This window comes from Dermacentor silvarum, chromosome 7, assembly GCF_013339745.2.
Source record: "Dermacentor silvarum isolate Dsil-2018 chromosome 7, BIME_Dsil_1.4, whole genome shotgun sequence".
NCBI lineage: Eukaryota > Metazoa > Arthropoda > Arachnida > Ixodida > Ixodidae > Dermacentor > Dermacentor silvarum.
The window spans coordinates 21,656,505-21,677,380 of NC_051160.1; the positions used below are offsets into that span (position 1 = coordinate 21,656,505).

Consider the following 20,876-nt stretch of genomic DNA (forward strand, 5'->3'; position numbering starts at 1 on the left):
TTTGCTCTCGGTGTCAGTATGTTGTCATGTAGCAGGTTTCCCTGCTTTTATTTTTATGTTTTTCAATATTTTGTTTTTTCACATTGGCCATATTTCTCAAGGGGCTGGAGATGTGCTTTCAACGTATGATCGACATGGAAATGATAATGTTCTCATTTGACGTTACTGTAGAGAGTTCTCACATGAAGTTCACCTTCTGTAAACTAGACAAAATTCACTGAAGGATGAAAAATTCTTAATCCATTCTGCAGTTGTATGCTTTCCATGCAGTGAAGATGCAAGAAATATGATCAAACTAAATTTTTAATAGAAGGGAAATAATTGGCATCTGAAGAGGTTAAAGACAAGTTGATAATTTATGCATGAAGCATTATTGCACATATCTGCAAAAATAATAAAGAAATACAAGATGCCTACCATGAAGTGGGAAGCTTGCCGATGCAGACACTGGGTCATGCTGGAATGCTGAGAAAGCTTTTTCGCCCAAGCTGCAGATTTCTTCAAGCTTTGCAGCAAGCTGCCTGGGCTCCTTTTTCAGGCTGGTAACAATAAAAAAAGAGAAGGAACCAGTGACCTAAAATTATAATTTTCATTTCAAACCGATACAGCAACATGCTCACACTGCCAAAAGAAAGCTCTAAACAAAGCACAAACGGTTTCCAGCAGAACGTACGGACACGGACAGAAAGGGACTACGACACACGCTGGACTGGCAACTGAATGTTTATTCTTGGTTTCCCACACCTTTTATAGCACAAGACAGCCAATGATTCTTCCTTTCGTCATGCCGGTTATTTGTCTCTTAGAGCAAAATATTGTCTTTGTGCAAGTAGCTTTTTTCTATTTCTGTTAGTAGAATCGATGATGGTACACTGATGCATAATTGCCCACTTCTGTCAATGGCCATGGTGTCTAAAATTTTGCGCGTCAGCTTGTCTTTACTTTTTCTAACACCTTGATGTCATAAAATTGCATGGTGCAATGGTGCTGGCGATGATGAAAAGTGAGATGCCGAGCGGAGATTCCTTCTAAAGATGCTGCATGCTCTCTTGTCCTGTCGTTGACACACTTGCCTGTTTGTCCTATATATCTTCGGCGACATGATAAAGGTATATCATATATCACCCCTGTCTTGCAGGTAGTGTACTTCTGGTGGTTGATTGTGCACAGCTTATTTTTCTGGCCATTGTTGACTCGCGCACACATTGAATATGCCTCGTTTGGTGCTGAACATACAACCGTGACGCCTTCCTTTCCGGCTATCTTCTTTAGCTTATGGGTTAGGCCGTGTACATAAGGCATAACAGCGACCTTCTTCCTTTTCTGTTGACTCTTTTCTTTTTCTTGAGGCTTGCTGTTCAGGAGTTTCATCTTCTTTAGCAACCCTTCGGTGACTGCTGTAAGCAGGCCTTTCGGATAGCCAGCGTTGTTGAGCCTGGCTACCTGGTGCATGAAGCTTTCTTCCATGAGGTGATGACACGACTTCTTTAGGGCGGCTTGTAGCACCGTGGTCACGATGGCTCATTTTACATTCTTGGAATGGTCGGAATCGTATGGCAGGTACCCGTTGCCCCCCAGAAGCAGGTCTCGTACTTCCAGCATGTGTGCTGTTTTAAGGTGATGGCCAAATCAAGAAAACTAATTCTTTTTCTTTCAAGCTCTACAACTAGTCCCCCCCCTTTTTTACATACATAGGAACACAGAAATGCATCCTGCAGGCAACTTCTGCATTAATTACACGAAATTTATTGCATATAAAGGAAACATGCAAATATCAGCAATCTTTAAACACACGTTTATGGCTTTGACCACCAAATTTCAATAAGAATTACAAGACCACTAAACCTGAAAATTATGATATGCCGAGTTCTACACTGTACCTCTGGAATGGAGATGGACAGATATTTATGACTTGCTGGGAAAACTGTTAAAACATTTAAAGCACAGAAAAAGGTCACTGCAAAATTTTTACCATACAGCTAATTTGTAAATAAGGGTGTTCAGGTACTATGACAAATGTAATGAGCTCTCATACGCTGTAATTTACAATGTCAGTTTTGTCTAAATGAAATGACCTAGAAAGGTGTATTTTTTCCAAACCTTATTTTTGCCCTCAACACGAAGGTAGAGAGTTGCATGCAACACTTTAAAAGCATTGCACTTAGTGATTTATGGAAATTTTGGGGGGAAAGTTCGAGGTTCCAAGTTGAATTATTCTTCTTTATGTCACTATAATGCAATTTTTCTTTAATATACACTGAGCCTTAGGCCAATAGCATAACACTTATGTAATGGGAACACTGCTATATTACAATTGCGCCTAGATGGAGAAATTGTAATCAAGTACTATATAAGCGGGACTTGTTAATGACAAATACAATGTAATCTGTCTCGGTCAAGTAGCAAGAAATATACGGGAAGATAACTGCTGCCTTTTGGTGTGACAACACAATGTTCCAAACGCTCCAAGAGTGTGTTTGCATGCTGGCGACAGGTGGTGGCTGGGAAGACAAATATGAAAGCAATCAATCAACAACTTCCTTGTCAACTTTTGCCATGCAAACTTGAGTTGTTTTATTCAAACATGCCTTCAACTTTCAAAGGATATTATCATACAGGCAAAGAATGCATCACCACCTTTTGTTTTAGACAATGAAAGGCACCCATGCACTTAAAAAAAAAGTTCAGTTCGTATCAAGAAGCACTGAAACAAGCATTTGCACATCCAGTAGTTTGAATGAAGCGAGATGTTGTATTAACTCTCTTCCCGATCAATTCTTTTCATCTTAATAAACTGGCACGTGAGTACGAATGTGTGCTGTTTTTGCTAAGATAGGTCACTTCAGAAATAGTCATAGCTTTACGCATGCCATTTGCACACCACTTACGCTAGTATTGGCCACTCGGCGCAATGGAGAAAGGAAAATGAGCATAACTCAAAGAAAAGGAACGTCACAAAATACAACTTGTTTTTATATAGATATAATAACGAAACAGGGGACTTCAAATTTGAGTTCTGTACCAGTAATTACTGCCCAAGCACTCACACCCCTCTCCACTTATCCTCACGTGATTTCATCTGGCCACCAGCCTGCGCTAGTGCTCAGGGATTCTTATTTTCCACTGCAACACGTTTCTTGCATTCACAGTACTTGTCATGTTGGGTCAGGGTAGCATGCTTACTTGGTGAGGTATAGCTGCAGGAATAGGGCCCCAATAGCATTGTCTTGGGGCCTAGGACTAGCAAGGTATTTGTGTGCAGCGTCCTGCAGTGCATCCTGAAGATCACTGCCACTTCCAAACAGTGGGCAACCGTCGGTTGTCAGGAGCCGGAATGCACAGAGACGAACCTGAATGAAACGAGGATCTCAGCTTGTAATAGAGAAAATTGTGGGGCTTCAGCTCTGTTCACTACTCTGCAAGTACACAGGCTGTCTGACAGCTCTTTACAGTTGTTAATCGGCATAATTTGTAATATCTTAACTTTCTGAAAAAGGGGAACTAATGTATTTCGCATTACTGTTTGAGCACTGTGCTGCAGCAGACATAACACAACTTACAATGTGTAAAGACAACAGGAACTTCATTTTTCACATTATGAGAGCTCTTGTGGTGAAATTTAGTGCATATGGTAACATTAATGGGCTCAGCACCAATACGAAGAGAACAAAAAGCAACATCTGACAGTGCACTGGCAACAGCCAAACTGTCATTTAGCACTGGGCTCAATTTCAATGACACTGTCTGAATACATGAACAATTTTAAAGGAAAGTACGAAAACAAGAGAAAGCTCGAACATTACCCTCGGTGTTGGAAGACAACATACCTACTATATGAGCTACCTAACCAAACAAGGTGCCTAGGAACTTATTATATTTAAGCTATATTTCACCATAAAATATATATATATATATATATATATATATATATATATATATATATATATATATATATATATATATATATATGGAAGACTGCCGCTGCATTGGTCTCTAATTGCGCTGTATTTCTTCTGCACACGTGTGCATACATGGTTGCCTCTGATCCACAACAGGCAGATGAGGTCCACTTGGACACCACTCAACACTTAGCTCACCTCAGCTGGGCTTGTTATTAGAACTAAAATAAATGCGTGTAACACAGCCACAAAAGTACTACTACAATACAGTCGCTACCTAGAGCAAAGTTAATGCACAAACTAACTTAGCATTTTGACAAATGCATATATTTATGCTTAGCTAAAAAACAAAAACACACACATAAAAAAAGGTGTTCTTTTTACCTCAAGTACATTATGAAAAAGAGCTTTGAGAAAGGCTGCCTTTATGCTCTTCTGCATCGATCCCAGTTCAAAGCGACCCGTCTCAGAAGCAAAGAACTTTTCCAAGGTGTCTAAAAGAAAGAAACAGTACATGAAATCAATTGCAAAAGCATTGCAAAGCACTTTCTTTTTGATGTTCAAAAATCAAAGAAAAATAATACAATGGTGGCAACCTAAAATCAGCTTGCACAGCTAATAATGTATGTTTGTATTATACATGGAACCCTTGTCTTTTTGAGTGTGCATGTGTCAAATCTGAAAGTTGCGAGTGTGTATTCAGTGAAAACATCATCTCTTACTATCCCCATGCAAACAACATGTAAGATGGAGAAATGCCCTCCTTATGCCAACACTGAACGAAGTTTCAGTTTATTATCAGTTAAACAAACAATGATTAGGTGCAGATAGTATGCCGACAAGGGTCCCAAAGTCAACAATGGCAACGGGACCCTTGGTTTTGATTGAAAACTTGAATTAAATGAAACATAAAAAAAAAACGAAAATCGCACTTGCCTCTCTTGTGTGTTGATCTTTGTTTCCCAGATGGGTCCGCACGAAAAGTGTTTCCGAGAGACTCAAGGACCAACAACGAAGTTATGGCTCTTTGGTAATTGGCCCCTGGAAACAGGTTCTCCACAGCCACTACCACGATTTCTCTGACGAAGCCTAAGGGTACATGAAGTATGCATAAATATGTAAAATATGTCACCTATACTAGTCGCCTACAGAATGTTCTACAGAATGTAGCATTTATAAGGAATCTCAATGTATATGGCTGCTTTTGCTATACCGTTGACTCATTTGTGCTCAAATTTTGCACAGAAGCTCAACTTTGCAGTGGGTTTTGTTTATTACCATGCTTGGATGCAGTACTTTCCCACGTTATTCAGAATAATCAAGTACACATTGTCTGTGGTTGAGGCTAGGCAGCAAATGTGGATTTTTATTAGTGGAAAGCACAGTGACCCTATCTGTTTCCTGGGAACTAGAGCCAATCTACATTCAGTTGCTTCCATGGTGGGCATGCCATCCTCCTACGTCAAGATAGCAATTCACCAATCCAGCCTAGATTAAAGCGGCCCTCGAACAATTCTCAAGCCACCGTCTTTTGGTCACGAGTTACGTTTATTGACTGTTGGAGAGATAAATGCAACAAGAATCACAGCGATAGAGGTACGCCGTCCGAAGTTATTCACCCAAGAAATTTCAAAATACAAGAAAATTGCCTGCCTTCAACTCAAATACTGAGCGGTCCATTTGTTCTCATTTCTCTCACCTACTGAGATAACCCCTCGCTGCCAATGGTAAGAGCCCGGAGCGTCTACGTAGCGGAAATTAGCACACCATGGTTGCCTACATGTTTTATGCTCATGACGCTGGTCGAGCAACCTGGGACTGCTCAACGTCTCTTTTCTTCAGTTAAGCTTTAGTTCAGCGCAGCACCGCAAACAACAAAAAGGGTGCAGCAACAACGATGCATCAAGGTGAGAGAATTGCACCACGAGAACAACGTGCAAAACGAGGCGACAAGTCTGCTCACAAGCGTACGAAAGCAAGAAGAGAACTTTTGTACTCGGGGGCCAGAAGTATGCCACTATAGCAGAGGCAAAAGAACAGCCAGTGCCTCTACCAAGTTTTGTGATTGTAGTGATTTTTTTTATGGCTGTATCTGTTTGTGTCAATATAAAAGATTACAGCAAACAAAAATTGCTAATTTATTACGTTTTTGCTGCAATGCAGTGGTTATCTGCAACTTAGTTTTTAACCAATCACGGAGGAGCGAGTTGTGACATCGATGATGGTTCTGTCAAGCGCCACTAGGCGATGATGCGGTCGGCAGCGATGTAGTGATTTGTTTGCGTAGTTAAAATATTCAATATTTCTATATCGCTACTTTGACCTACGCTAGAAGCATTTTCAACTGTCAGTCTACGCAACCTGCAAAAGAAAGATGGTGGCTTGAAAAGTATTCGAGGGCCCCCTTTAACATTCTTCTTTAGCATTCCTGCAATGAGATTCGAGAAGTTCAGCCACAAACTCTAGTAAAATAAAGCACTGGTGCATAAATCGTAAAAGAAAGGCCCATGCATTGATATTTCTTGGCCCCAACCTGTAAAGCATACATTTTTAAAAAAGCTGGAAGGCAATTCAACCTACAGCTGAAGCCGATCAAAGTCAATGTCTGCCTGGGCAAGCTGGGTATGAGAATGGGGCGGAGTCACTGCACACGGCACTCTATTGCGTCACCCTCACATGAGGAGTATAGGAGTATCGGACTGCTTAAATTTTTTTACTGCACTACCTTTGGGATTGGCGCACATTTTAAGACTGTGCATACCCGTGGGAACAGTCCACAACTTTAGGCTGTTATCCTTTGGAATCGGCCCACATATTTAGACTGCGCTATCTCTGGGACTGGCCCAGGAAAAAGGCTGGAAACCCAGGTACCCGATACGGAAACATGGGGGCAACTTGCTAAGCAGTGAAGCAAAGTGCAGTTTATCAGGATGGATGAATTAGATACTGTTGGAAAACAAAATACAGGGGAATCTTGATGATACGATCACGGCTAATACGAATTTCCGGATGATACAAATTTTTCTGTGGTCCCGGCCGAGCCCCATTACTTTGCAACGTGCTAGAGAACGGTTGTTACGAATCAATTTTCGACCCGCCTCGGTTGATACGAATAAACGGCGCCCCATCCAACGGCCGCGAAAGAGAACAGCACGCAGTCACGCGCTTTCTCCTTTGTGTGCCCTTTCTCTTTTGGTGCGGAGGCGCGGACGCGGCGCCGGACAGCGCAGAGGCCTCGACTGGGCGTGAAGAGTTTGATGCGGAGGCGCTTTTCCCCACGCAGGCGTGGGGAAGCGCGGCCGCCGCAGCGAGCGATGGGCAGAGAGCGAAGGTTCGTGTGGTCTATCGCTTCAACGGAAACTGAGCGGCGTAAGCACAGTGCATACAAACGTCAGAGCCGTGTGGAGATCGCTTTCAAGATACGGTGCGCGTGACAACCCCGACAGCCGGCACAAGCGCAAAGTAGAATAACGCATTTGTTGGCAGAGTAGAAGCTGCCCCCCCCCCTCCCTCCTTCCCTCCCACCTGCGCTGCCTTCCTGCTTTGCTCCTTTTGCGTGGGAGATTGCGTCGCCAGTTACCCTTGCGCCCAGTCCCCCCCCCCCGGCTTTTCGCGCGACAGAAGCAGGGCAGGGCTCGACTGGCGCGCCCGGCCGTGACGGAAGTCACGTTTACTCTCCGCTGTGCGTTCGCTCTCCGTGCATGAAGGCGCGCGTCCCCCGTGCGAAAGGCGCGCTTTCACTCGCACATACGGCGCGCGGCGACGATTTTATCGCCCTTGGACTCATGCTCCACGTCTCATGCTCCTCCTCTGCATCGCCCTCATTGATCTCCTCTCCCGTCGTTGGGCGCACCTCGTCGAGAACCGTGCTCGCTACCGCCCTTGTCGGCGAGATTTTCTAGTGGAAGCCACATTATAACCGCTATTTCGTCTCACGCGGCTGCACTGTAAGTGGTATGTGTATACATGGAGTTCTATGAGAGGGTAAACGGCAGTCGGAAAAGGCCGCATTGTAGCCGTTCTGCACTATAAACAGTTACGTTACAAGTGATCTATACTGTAAATGCTTTTTACGTGCGTGTGCCGGAGTGAGTTTACCTCTGACTCTTTAATTTAGCTAGTTTTAATTGTGTTTCGATGATACGAATTTCGGCCAATACGAATATTTTTCGTGACCCCGTGAGATTCGTATCATCGAGATTCCACTGTACAAAGAAAACAAGAAAGACCAGACAACAATTATAATTCGGCTTTCAACTAAAAAACAACAGCAACAAAAGTGTGTACAGTAGACTTCCATTAATTCCGACTCTAGTTAATTCAATCAGGACTGAAGATCCCGGCCAGTGCCCATGCATTTCTATGAGCCCAAACTTTTGTTATTTCGATCCTAAACTTAGCCTTCGCTGGATAACTTGAACTTGATCAGTCAGCATGCACCGCATGACCCCTATGATGACCCCAATAGCGACAACTTTAGTGGCAGCATGTCTCAGCAGAGCTTAGGGGGCAGCGAATGCGTTGAACACGCAACATCTCCCGTCAAAATCACTTATTCTCGGCCTGCCGTAGGGAGATTTTTCAAGAAATAATGGTAGCTCACAATGTCCTTTTACAGTACTTATCAGATTCTTACGTGTGCATTTTCCCCCCAATAAATTGTACCACAATTTGCCCTGTGTGGTACAATCAGATACAAAACCAGAAGCGCATCTGCATGCTTTACCGCATAAAACGACTGTATTGTGGCAAAGCTGACTTTGAGAAACTGTGCGGCAAAGCTGACTTTAGAAAACCGGCTACATTGTGCAACACATATTAATTAGACCTTTGCCCATTTTTCTTGCTAAAATGTAGGGTGCATGTTGGATGTCTACTTTGCTTAGAAGTTTTAATGTCATTTTTACGTTAGTTTTTATTACTATGGGGACCCAGAAATTGCGCGTGTGTTGGCATCGTGCCAAATAAAGCAGCGGTGTGTTCTGTTTTTTTTTTTTTTTTTTTTTTTTGTGTCTTGTTTAATTTGACCTGCCAGATAATTCGAGCAATTTCATCAGTTCTGTCAGGGTCCAATTAACATAAGTCGATTGTATGTAGTGTGTATGTATACAAGTCCTTCCTACAACTAACCAACAGTGCCTGTGTTGTTTTATCTTTCATTGTTCCTATACCTGTGCCGTTTTTCTTGTATCAACAGGACTTCTTCGGCATAGTTCATGACCCCAATCTAACGGTCTTGTAAGCCAATACCTACAGAAGGCTGATGAGCAGTGCCTTTCCAGTGTGCCAGTGTCAGAGTGTGTCTGTTTTTGGCGTGCTGCTCTGCTGAACTCAGACACAACACTCTCCCGCAGAGCCACGAAGACATTCTCAAGCTGCACAACAAGCCTGGACCGGAACCAAGAGTCGTCGACATTTAAGTTGGCCTTCACAAATTGAAGCATATCTAACAGGTCAGCCTCTGGTTTTCCTGAAAGTACAAAAAAAAAAAAAAATCCTGCGTCAATACATGTTGGTAATATTTACCGAGGGCTCATATGTATCTTTTCTTATGAACAGCCGTAACATAAAAAACATATAAAATTACAAAATTAAGTTATCAGGGCTTCAAGTCGCTTTGAAAATAAATATAGAATGGCTTATCTTCCATATCACAGGGCTTCGATGGAAAAATTTGATACCTTGCAAAGTAATTCAAGGAAAGTTAATTAGCAACTACGTTTTTAAGCACATAACAGTTACACAAGCTATGGCACTGACCAGTGTTTGGCACAAACAGTAAACTTATTAATACCGCAAACGACATTGCTAACATATCCATCAATCAATCAATCAATCAATCTTTATTGTTTCTTACAGAAATGTAACAAGCATTATTATACAGGCAGGATCCCAGAACTCTTTCAAGTGTTGTAGCAGGGGTACATTAACATACGAGACTATCAAGACATGAACTTAATATCTACAGAAGCTTAAAGCGGGTTCCGTACCTCGTGGGACCATACTACTGTAAAAAAGTAAAAATATTGTGCAGCAAGCAAGCAGCTGCAATCAATAGTGATGTCCTAACGAATCAATCTGTAAGGGCTAAAGATTATGCAAGCAAAGTGTGCCCTTTTGGATGTAATTAAAACAATTATGCATACAAACCAAAGTCATACCTGCACGAAGTATGTACGATGAGCAACAGAGGCTGAATGCTTCTATCCGTATTGCATTGGATTGGTGCACAAGACACTGTGCCATCAGTGACTTCTGCAAAAATGTGATAATATGAAAAAAAAAAGAAAGGCACTATGCACTGTAAGTTTTTCAAGTGATATTGTCGTGCGAGATAAAAAATAAGCAATGCTTCTTAAAGCTTCTGCATGTAACGCCCTGGAATTCTACTGAAACTACTAATAAATCCACTGAACAAAGGTCTGATCACGTGGCACAGACCGTGGAATGACGCTCTTCATAGTTAGGATTTTTTTAAGGGTTTAGCACCTTAAGCTTCCACAGAAATTAAATTTTAAGCACATAAAGCAAGATGATGATACAGCTTACAGTTTGGAGAAAATAATCCATGGCGTTTTTGTTGAATATGTGTTCTTACATAGATTTTATCACGATCACCTTGAACAGTACAAGTAGTTCGAATTGGCATACTCAAAATGCTGCACTATGTTTTTGTATAGTCCATGCTAATGTACTGAAATGAGTAGCATAGGATTACTTACTAAACATACAACACAACTTCATGTCGGTATCAGTAAGCATTTCACCTATGTTCGTAGCCGCACCAGGTTAATAGTTATAAAGCTCCAGCAGGCTGTTAAGAAAAATACTCAAAACAGCCAAGCGTTCAATAAGTGTTTTTCATTTTTTAAAAATTTATTATACTATGGAACATTTTCTGGTGATGCAGGAGGTGCCATACAAGTAGCAAGCAGACAAGCAAGAAAAAGAAAAATGAAAACAAAGATGCCGTAAAAGCCAGCAAGACATAAAGACATGATGTTATTTACAATCACAATAGAGGCGCTCTAATTTGCATGGAAATTCGGTCAACAGCTGTCACAAAAGCAGCCAAAAAAGAATGCTGAATACGGCAAACAAAATGTAAAAGCTTGTGCCAAATAACGAACTTGCCTCTAGCACCTTGGATGTAAGCCCCGTCTGCACAGCAATACGACCTAGAGTCGCAAGAAAAGAAAGTGACATATCATCTCTCCCACATGCATTGAAGCTTTCTGCAAGCTCTTCTAGGCTGCCTGGTATGTTCTTCAGAGTCCATGGAAGTAAGTGAGTGGTCATGTTCTGAAGACAGGTTCTGCAAAAGGACAAGGTCAAGGTTCACAAAACTTTTCCCCATTCACGGATATACAGACACATTGAATAGTGGTTGTGAAATCCCACAAGGTGAAGTCAGACTCATAAGAGGGCAAGTTTTTATCCACATGACTTCAAGTGAATTCCAACTTTCACATTTGTAGTCACTTTGGATCTATGCTATTGTTGTCATGTTCTGCTAAAAATCTTGCTTGCCTTCTGTTCTTTTTAGCATTAACATGACTAAACTATTCCTAAATGCACATTTTGCAATGCATTCAGACTTTCAATATTACTCCTTGCATCTTTAGTTATATGATTACAGGTTTCTCATTCGGCACACAATTTTTCTCCTAGTTCAGGATGGGCCACAGAGTACACCTACATAATAGCAGACACATTCTTTTACTGCAACAGCAGATGAAAATTTGAAACTGGGTTTGTTCTGTTTGTCCGTTCACCTATCTGCCTTTTCCATTACACAATTGTCATTGTGATGTTGCTATCACCATTGAGGGAAGATAAAGCTGTTTTTTCCATGCAATGACTGACTGATTGATCAAACAGGATTGTTCCAAACAAACACAGGGTGGGTCTATAGCGATCTCTGGATGAATCTTGGCCACCTGGAGCTCTTTAATGTGCACCCAATGCTTAACACATGGTCGTTATTATTGCATTTTGCCCTATCAGAATGTGGCCACCATGGTGGGTAATCAAACCAATGATCATGCTCTCAGCAGCAGAATGCCGTACCCACTGATTTACCATTGTGGTTGCCATGTAATGAAGAAAGACAAGTGCAACATCAGTAAGAAGGCAATTACAACTCAATCTGGTGACACGAGGACGTTATTTTGGCCTCAAAAGAAATGGCAAGGCACTAGTGAGGAAAACCTCAACAGCAATTAACTGAAAAAGGAGTAGGCAAAGTCGCGTTCAATGTGAGCCGCAACATGGTGCCTGTGGATGAAGGGGCTCCAAGACTGTGCGGCTTCGACAATATATGAAAAATTGGTTTTATAAATACCAGTATAATTGGAACGGTGTTTGGTTCTCCAATTTTTCGTATGTCAGCACTGCCGTGCTGTCTTAGGGCCCCACCAATCATGGGAACCATGTTGTAGCTGATACTGAACGTGACTGTAGATAATATGGTGAACTGGGAGAAACTCGCTAGACACGGTGACACTGTCTGGAAATGGAACGTAGCTGACAGGAAAAGAATATCCGAGACACATGAGAACACACTCACCCATCGTCACACCTGATGATGTCAACAATCGGTGCTTTCCAATACACAGACCACACTTCCTTGCTTGCCATTTGAGTCGAACTAACGAGAGTCGCAGGGAGGGAGAGAGATATATATAGAGAGAAGAAAATAAGATTTAAAATTTTTTTTGAATTCAGAAAGAGAATAGGAAATGAAGCATTCCTTTAAAGAAACATTTCTGTACTTGGAAATTAAATGCAGAGTTGTAATGAAAGTAAATACAAGAAGGCATTCATGTTTCATATATAATGACATTAGGAGATACAGAGTGTTGAAATTAAAAAGATGTGCCAAAAAAAGTTATAAAATAAACAGTACCCAAATGTCAGAGATGCTCTATAAACATCCACAGTTGCTGAAACGAGATGATTAGCCAGCAGTCCGCGGATGGAGTTCATAGGAAAATCAGCATCAATTTTCAGACACTGCAAAGAAATTGAGATGAAGGAAGGAAGGTTAACACGAATGTGCAGCACACACAGCCACTTGGAGGACACTGTCACTGTGTGTTCTAGAATGGCACACACTGCTCTAGCTAACATAATAATAATAATAATCTTTATTTGCACTTGAAGAAAAAAAAAAGGGGGGGGAGGGGGGGTAGAGGAGTAAAGAGAAAGAGGGGGATCGCCCTGGGTGGCGTGCTAGATATACGGCCACTTATCTTTTGCTGGTGTGAACTGGAATAAATTAGTTGGTAAGACATACAGACGTGAGCAGCCTTGTCTATAACACGGGAACGGCAGTTTCCGGGGCTCTCTGAAGCCAGCCAGCGACGTCTAACGGTAGTTGCTGGGCCCCAACGTGCCCAGCACCTACCATTAGAGTTAGACGTCAGACCCAGCAGCTAGCGTTAGACGTTGCTGGCTGGCTCCGGAGAGCCCCAGAAGCCGCCGTTCCCGTGTTCTAGACAAGGCTGCTCACGTCTGTACATGGTTCAACAAACATTACTTTTTTTTTTTTGCTATTTCTAAGCAGCACAAGCAATCTCAGCTATTTTATCTAGATAGCCAAGAATAGATGGCACCAGGAGCAGTTTTGCCAGTGTAAAAGTAAGGTTCGTTATAGCTAGAGACAGGCGAACCAACATGCTCAGAAAGCCATTCTTCCAGATGACACACTTCAGGCAATAATGGCACAATGTTAGTGATTTTGCTTGCGCACAAACTTCCTGCAACACTCCTTTCTCTCACAGTTCTCCCTGCTTAGAGAATGAGCCCCGCCCTTGCATAGGTGCATCACTTAGTGAATCACAAAGTGCATGTGTGAGTTCATTCAAAACGAACCTAGTTTAGCATTGCTCAACACTGATATATAGAGAACAGAGAATGGAAGGATAAGCGAGTGGCATTAGTTATACAAAGTTGGCCAAGCCTGTCTATGGCATGCAGAGATCAACCAAAATGTGCCCCGTCACCTTCCCAGAAGTACTTCAATAAGGAAAGACTACACTCACCACTTCAAATGGTACAAACTGCAAGAGGCAGGCAAGGCTTAGGTACTTCGGCTTTTCCTTCCAGTCCAGCTGCATTGTTCTTTCAAGCAAAAACTCGTGAAACCTAGGCATGACGTCTTGAGAGCTGATTCCCAGCTTCGTGTTGCCATTTTCAGTCAGGTCTTCGCAGCGTGTCACGTTAAGAAAAGACTGATAGATTCTTTTAATAAGGTCAGACACTCCATTCACAGACGACTCCCAGTTGGCGTCGACTGCAGAGAGAACGAGTGCTGTTGCATCTGATTCAGGAGTGAATACACTCTTTATCAAAGACCTGACAGCAAATGCTCCATCCTTGTCTCTTGCCTCTGACTTCCTTAGTAGCTGTTCTATGGTTTTGAACCACAGTTGTAAAGTGCTTACGCTGTGATAGCGTGAGATCCTGTCATCGTGCACAAGAATGATGAGAGGGCGTAAGACCTCTAGAATCAAGGGAACTGTGGCTTCATCCCTTTGGCATGTTAGAAGAGAATGTGCATCTGGACCAGCACTCAGAACACCATGAACGAGGCAAAGGTGGTAAAAGGTAGGACAACTCAAGGTGTCTACAGCACATGGGGGTAACTTCAGTGATGGCAGGAATGCGTCATGGCATGACTTCGGTGACAAAGCATGCGAAGATACGACAAGAAGTTCCCGCACAGCATCAGAAGCAGCCTCGAGTGTCAGAAATCGGCACAGAATGCGCACGACGCATGTCCCAGCAAGTAGCAGAGTGTCCGGTTTCGCACCCTGCATCGAAAGTGTTAAATAGCGACCACTGATTATCAATTCACGACAATTATGCAATGCAAAGCCAGACGCTTTCGGTCTATTCACCTCTCCAGTTTTTTTTTTTTTCTTTTTTTTCCCCTTATGTTCACGTGAAAGTGAAGGCGTGCATTCCAAACACTGTACTCTATGGTCATTCAGTAACATTTTTGAGCAGCCTTGACATACACTATTCGGCCATCTGAAGCATCACCTTCTGTTTATATATAGCTGCTACACACACACACACATTACATATAATACACACACACATATTTACTTATTTATGTATACTTTACAGAGCCCAAGAAGGGCATACAGTGCGTGTATAACAACGAGGACTGCGACAGCTTACATTATGGGCTGCAATGAAACATGAAAATGTCAGTTGTGCACTGCACAAACATATCCTTCTTATGCAAACGTTAAACGAATCGTCGTTTCGGTTAGTTGATATCAGGTTATTTTTAAACGCGCAAACCAAACACTGTGCAAACACTACCGCCGCAGACGTGATATCGCGATATTTTCGTGTGAGGTCGCCAACACACCTGCTGGTCAGAGATGTGCTCCAAAAGATCCACAAGAAGCGATGACAACGGTAACGACGACAGACCGAGCTTCGGCTGCTTCACTGTTGCGTTGATGACAGACTGTAACAACGTGTGGCAACAATCACAAAATGACCACAAGCAAATTATGATAAAATGCATGCGTAAGAAGAAGCGCCTGCTTTAATAAGCACGTTACTCGGATTTTTGTCTGAAGGCTTTCCACACCACTTGCTGGACCGGTGAAAATGTTGTAGAGGAAATCAAAACAAACGCTGACGTCCTTTGTATCCATAATAAACGTGGGCTCCATCTATACACAACATTTACATTACAAAAGTTCTTAAGAAGCGCCGCGCTCAGCACATGGCACTACCACCGGGTTTCCACATTACGATTACGACTTTGACGACAACACAAACCACATGGCAATCCGCGCATGCGCTCTGCGCGCCCGCTCTGCGCACGCTCGCTCAAGACGAGCCAATGCCGAGCTAGCCGAGCCGAGTGTCGCTTAGCAACGGAGACGCGCCTACTTTCTTTAGCGCTTCTTTACTGCCTTCTTCTTTATTGTTACACAAAGAGCCTTTTATTAAAACGGCCGTGGTTAGGAGCCACGTGCTTTTGTGTAAGGAGTGGGCGACGTTTTTTGGCCGGTTTTCGCGCCAGTGTCACTGCGCTTTAATGGAGTGTGCAACGATGACAGCGTCTGAGGAAAGTGTCCTGAGGAAGCACCTCAACGACCTGAAGAAGGATGGGCACACATGGACTGGCTACGCGCCGTCCAGAAGCGCTTTTGAAGGACTCGAAAGAGACCTCGCCGATATCAAGGTGATCTTTCGAACGGAGAACTCATTCAGGCCAAAAGGTGCGCTTTATATTGCACGTCGAGCATGCGTTTGTTCTGACTGATTGAGCGCTGCGTGACGACGCACACCTTCATTAAATATCTTCATGCAGGCAGGCTGCTTTTCAATACTCAGCGCGGACGCATAGTTCTGAACGAGGGCATGCCATTCAAGATCGTACGGTATGTTCACAAAGGCTGCCTCTTCGGACGTGAACTACATAAAGCGAAAAAGTCGATTAGTAAAGAGGTAAGTATCAGCTGATTTGGGTAACATGGCGTATTAGCCTCGTCATGCAGCTAGTCGGCGCGTAATTTTAACGTATTGTACGCAAGCACCGTGCGCCGTGGTTGCGGAGGCATGATGATGATGATGATGAGCGAATTCTCCTTTGAAAAGGAGCGTTGGCTTTTACCACCACACTCTAGCATATACTATTTAAGTTCATATGCAACTTTACTATTGCTAGACATGTTTCAATTGAAACGTATTCATGTCGACAATAAATCCGTGATTACACTATTCTGATGATATATTTACCAACTTATTCGACATCACGACCCAGGTTCTGCTCTACTTATGTGCCACCAATATTCCAGATGTCCCTTCCTTATGTTTACTGCGCTAATGTTTGCCTCTTCGTTGCTGTCTTTAAACCCCAAAGCTTCATGGATCAAGACTTACCTCATTCTTATCTGCTTCTAGGTGTATATTCTGATATATTCTAACAAGATAGTTGTGATTGTCCCCACAGTATTTTTGCACGCTGCACACAGATCATCTTGGGTTCTTCTATAACTTTAGGCAGCCTGCCCTAGCCTCGAAAAGAATTGCACTGACCCTCGAGTTAACGCAGAAGTTCTTCCTATCTTGTAGTTTTCTATTGTTGCTTTATTTTCTATATTCTCTAACCACTGCTTGCACTCTGCCGTAAGCTTTGTGCTCAGTGCCCATACTGTGGCCAGCGTACTTATCGGCCAGTTTTAGAGTTCTTTTCCACCACTGGAATTTACATTTTGTTCATACGAATACATGAACAGCCTTGGCACCCATCTGCTGTCCTCCGTATGCCTGCCTTTTCTCATAAGATACTTTGCTTTGTGCATCCCTAACCTCGAAGGATGTCCATCCCATGTCTCCTTGTACCGCTTCATTTGTAGTTTTTCTGTGTGAAGGTTCTTTTCCCGACTGCTTTATGGCACGAATGTACATCCCAGAGAGGAGCCTAGCTGCTGTCCTGAATGAATTATGACAGTTTTAATAAATACATAATAAACAAGTTCATTATTATACTTATGACAAATATGAGCTCGCTTCCTGAAGTAACATGAACAGGAATCTATAAAGACCCTAACCTGTTTGCCAGTGCTGCCCAGCAAAGGTCCATGGCTTCAGAACGGCGCAACAAGGAAGACGAAAGACGAAAGATCACTGTTCTGAAGCCATGCATCTGTACCAACTCGCCCAATTGTCAGTGCTACCCAGCAAAGGTCGGCACCTCCCAAAAGGTTTTTGGAACATACATTAAGTAAAGTACAGCTTGTTGAGAATTGACAGGCCACTGCTTGGTGTGTAGCAATCTGCCACGAAGCTGACCACAGTGGGGTCCGGTGCGAAAATTCTGATATTTTAATGCATGACATTCTTGCAGTGACCGTGCCGAAGTATTAATTTTGTCGCTCGAGTAATGTGCATGATTTCTTTTGTTTCTCATTCAACAGGTGAACGAAGCAAGCTCATCACCAAGCACTTCTCCATGCAAAAGAGTGAAGCTACAGAGAACAAAGAAAAAAGGCTGCACTGCAGTTATGCATATAAAAGAAGTAGAACTGTACCCAGAATTTAGTGTAAGCATATGCACAATGTATTATATGTCAAATATTTGTTCGGATTCATACTGGGACATAGGCAATTCGTGTGTGTGTGTGTGTAGACAGCTGATAATTTTTTTTCGTCCTCTGTCGTTCATTTACCTTATTGCCACTCCCTTTTATTCACTCTGTCTGAGAGCATATGCCAGATCTTCAGTCCAACATTGTTCTATTTTTTTTAATTTGTGTTTTAGTTTTATTTTAATTTGTAGCACACCTTTAATCAATTATTATCTTAGTGACACCAGTATTTTAAGCAGTTTTGTGAACTAATAAATATAGGTTAACTTTTACATATTTCCCTCTAGATCAACACCCCGGAGCAATGTAGCCATTGGCAGCGCCAAAAAGCTACGGCGGAGGCGACACACCGACTTAGGCTGGCGCTACACGAAGAGTCTACTGGCAAGCCTGTGTTTCGCGAGCATCGCTTCTATATCAGCATGTCTGACAAGCAAAGTCATTGCAACCATGACGTTGACATTCATGCATGCCACACACAGCCCACAAACTCTGGAGTCTCCAAAGAGATCGGTGAGCTCTTGCAGCGAGGTGCGACACCTGTCAATACGATGGAAAGCTGCCTGAAATTCTATGTGACCTTTAGAGATAACATGAGTTTCCGGATGAATGTGACAACACCGAGTCACCAGACGAATGTCAGAACGCCGAGTCACCAGACGAATGTCAGAACACCGAGTCACCAGACGAATGTCAGAACACCGAGTCACCAGACGAATGTCAGAACACCGAGTCACCAGACGAATGCCAGAACACTGAGCCGCCAAGCGAGTCTCAGAACACCGAGTCACCAGCTGTAATCGCAACACAGCAACCTGATTTAGACCTGCACAAGGCACTGCAAGAGAAGGGCTGGTTCATCAAGAGGCAGATTAGAGCTGAGAGCCAACGAATATTATCTTCTCTTTACCACGTACATGACAACGCAGTACTTGAAAGGTTGCTCTGTTCCTTTATGCAAGTCAGAACCTTTATAGAGCAAAGTGTTATGAAAAGCAATGGAGTTGCAGCCAGAAGCTCGTCAAGAAAAGGGTCCCGAGGGGTGAAAAGTACCGACACCGCAAAAAGCTGGAACAGCAGTGAAGGTGCTGCAGCTGGAAAGGAGCTACAAAGAATTACATGCTGCTTAGCTTACGACCTGAAGTCAGTCTTCCTCATAATTTTAAAGTTCTATTTTGTTTATTTATTTGCAAAATACTGCAGACAAGTTCTATTTTGTTTATTTGCAAAATACTGCAGACCCATCTGGGCTCAGGCAAGAGGGGTAAAGTACAAAGCAAGAAGGAAAATTTATGTGCATTCAGAAAACAAAAAATTGCATTCCAATTTTGAAAGTGTCACCATCACTCTTGAATTGTTTCATCATTTGTTTGATATATGCCTTTTAATTTAAATGTCAAAATAAATTCCAGATATCAACCCGTAACAACTAGTCGGACGATTATTTTCACATGGTGAATAATCTCGTAGAAATTAAACGTAAATGCATGAGCAGAAAAATATATCAACAGTGCGAGCCATGGGCCAGAACATGGATGTAAAAAGCCTTAACGGCTGAGGTAAAAGGCCTTAACGAGATCGTTATAAGTGGTCAGATTGTCCCTGGTCACCATGGTGTCCAACTCGTCTCCAGTGACTCCGGCGCGGTTGACTAGGCCTCGCGCAATGGCGTGGGTGACCTCGTTGAGGTTGGGGAGGTGTGGGTGGTCAGGGTCCATGTCAGGGAGATCACGCTGTCTTTAGAGTGTGGTGCCTGGCAGAGGATATGAAGAGCTTGAGGAGAAATACGGCCTTTGCTGAAGTTAGTGACGGCTGAAGAGTGGCCAGGGCGATGGCCACTTCTTCAGCCGTCTCGGCAGTGGGGGCAATGACACTGGAGGCGTGGTATAGGACTCCACTGCATGTGGCGACGGCCACAAATCGTGTGCCATGGAAATATTGGGCAGCATCAACAAATGTGACGCCAGGTACGTGAGCAAGGGCCTTTATGATAGCTCTGGCCCGAACTTGGCGCCGGGCCCTGGGTGCATGTTTCTAGGGTTCGGGTCTGTGTGGATCCAGCTACGGATGACAGTCGGGATTGATTGTTTGGGGCCCTGTTGCTGATGGTAAGTGAAGCCAAGCGTGGATAGAATAAAGCGTCCCGTTTCAGTAAGGGTGAACCGTTCAAGCTGAGAGCGTTGTTGGACTTCAGTGAGTTCGGCAAGGGTGCTGTGAACTCCCAGTTGGTTGAAGAGTTCACTGCTGGTGTAATGTGGGAGGCCAAGTGCTTGCTTGTAGACCTCTCGTATGAGGGCGTCGAGCTTGTTTTGCTCGGCCCGGTACCAGTTGAGGTACGCAGCAACATAGGTAATGTGGTATATGACTGACAAAGGACTGCACGAGGCGGAGAAGACTTTCTTCTTTGAGTCCCCCTCGTCGGTTGGAGATACGTTTAAGAAGACGAAGGGTGTTTTGAGATTGGGCGCAGATCTTGTTGAGAGCCAAGACATTGGAGCCGTTGGTAGAGATGAGACCGAGGCCCCGGATAACTAGGGATGTGTGGCATAGAGTTTCTCACTATATTATAGTGAGAAACTATGACGTGTGGTATAGGACTGCCATCTTTGAAGACGTAGGCTGATGGCGTCACAGGGTCGGTGATCAGATTGGTGTTTGGGAGGACGTCTCCGCTGAATGGGCTTTAAAAAAAACGCGCCAAACGCGGCGCGGCAACAGATAGCGCGGAACAAGACCTCGGAATACGCGCGTTTCCGTTGCTGGGCGACGCCGGGCCTCCGTTAGCAATATTGCGCTATTTTATTACAGCATATAGCAATATATCTTACAATATCAAATAGTATTTATTTTG

At 43.3% G+C, this 20,876-nt stretch overlaps 2 protein-coding genes across 5 annotated transcripts in view; one reads left to right on the forward strand and one right to left on the reverse strand.

Annotated features, from left to right (window-relative positions):
• Nucleotides 1-15,709, reverse strand: part of LOC119457683 (thyroid adenoma-associated protein homolog) — a 42,875-nt gene extending 27,166 nt beyond the window's left edge. The window contains exons 1-12 of the mRNA XM_037719319.2: nt 15,485-15,709; nt 15,286-15,387; nt 13,946-14,716; nt 12,808-12,914; nt 12,469-12,549; nt 11,034-11,214; nt 10,061-10,154; nt 9,154-9,369; nt 4,836-4,988; nt 4,284-4,393; nt 3,184-3,350; nt 418-539 (exon numbers count right to left, since the gene is read on the reverse strand). Of these exons, the coding sequence (XP_037575247.1) occupies nt 418-539; nt 3,184-3,350; nt 4,284-4,393; nt 4,836-4,988; nt 9,154-9,369; nt 10,061-10,154; nt 11,034-11,214; nt 12,469-12,549; nt 12,808-12,914; nt 13,946-14,716; nt 15,286-15,387; nt 15,485-15,598 (2,218 nt within the window). The 5' untranslated portion in view covers nt 15,599-15,709. The remainder of the gene's footprint in view (nt 1-417; nt 540-3,183; nt 3,351-4,283; nt 4,394-4,835; nt 4,989-9,153; nt 9,370-10,060; nt 10,155-11,033; nt 11,215-12,468; nt 12,550-12,807; nt 12,915-13,945; nt 14,717-15,285; nt 15,388-15,484) is intronic.
• A 74-nt stretch (nt 15,710-15,783) lies between these two features.
• On the forward strand, nt 15,784-20,532 carry LOC119459435 (uncharacterized). Of its 4 annotated transcripts, none has more exons than XM_049670320.1 (5): nt 15,784-16,153; nt 16,250-16,382; nt 17,855-17,980; nt 18,313-18,636; nt 18,696-20,532. In XM_049670320.1, exons 2-5 carry the CDS (start codon nt 16,296-16,298, stop codon nt 19,416-19,418), a joined length of 1,260 nt encoding a protein of 419 aa, XP_049526277.1. In that variant the 5' UTR covers nt 15,784-16,153; nt 16,250-16,295; the 3' UTR covers nt 19,419-20,532. The 4 variants fall into 4 exon arrangements, with proteins under 4 accessions (XP_049526277.1, XP_049526278.1, XP_049526276.1 ...); XM_049670319.1 differs by having other exon boundaries at nt 15,786-16,153; nt 16,246-16,382; XM_049670321.1 differs by lacking the exon at nt 16,250-16,382.
• The last annotated feature ends 344 nt before the right edge of the window (nt 20,533-20,876 follow it).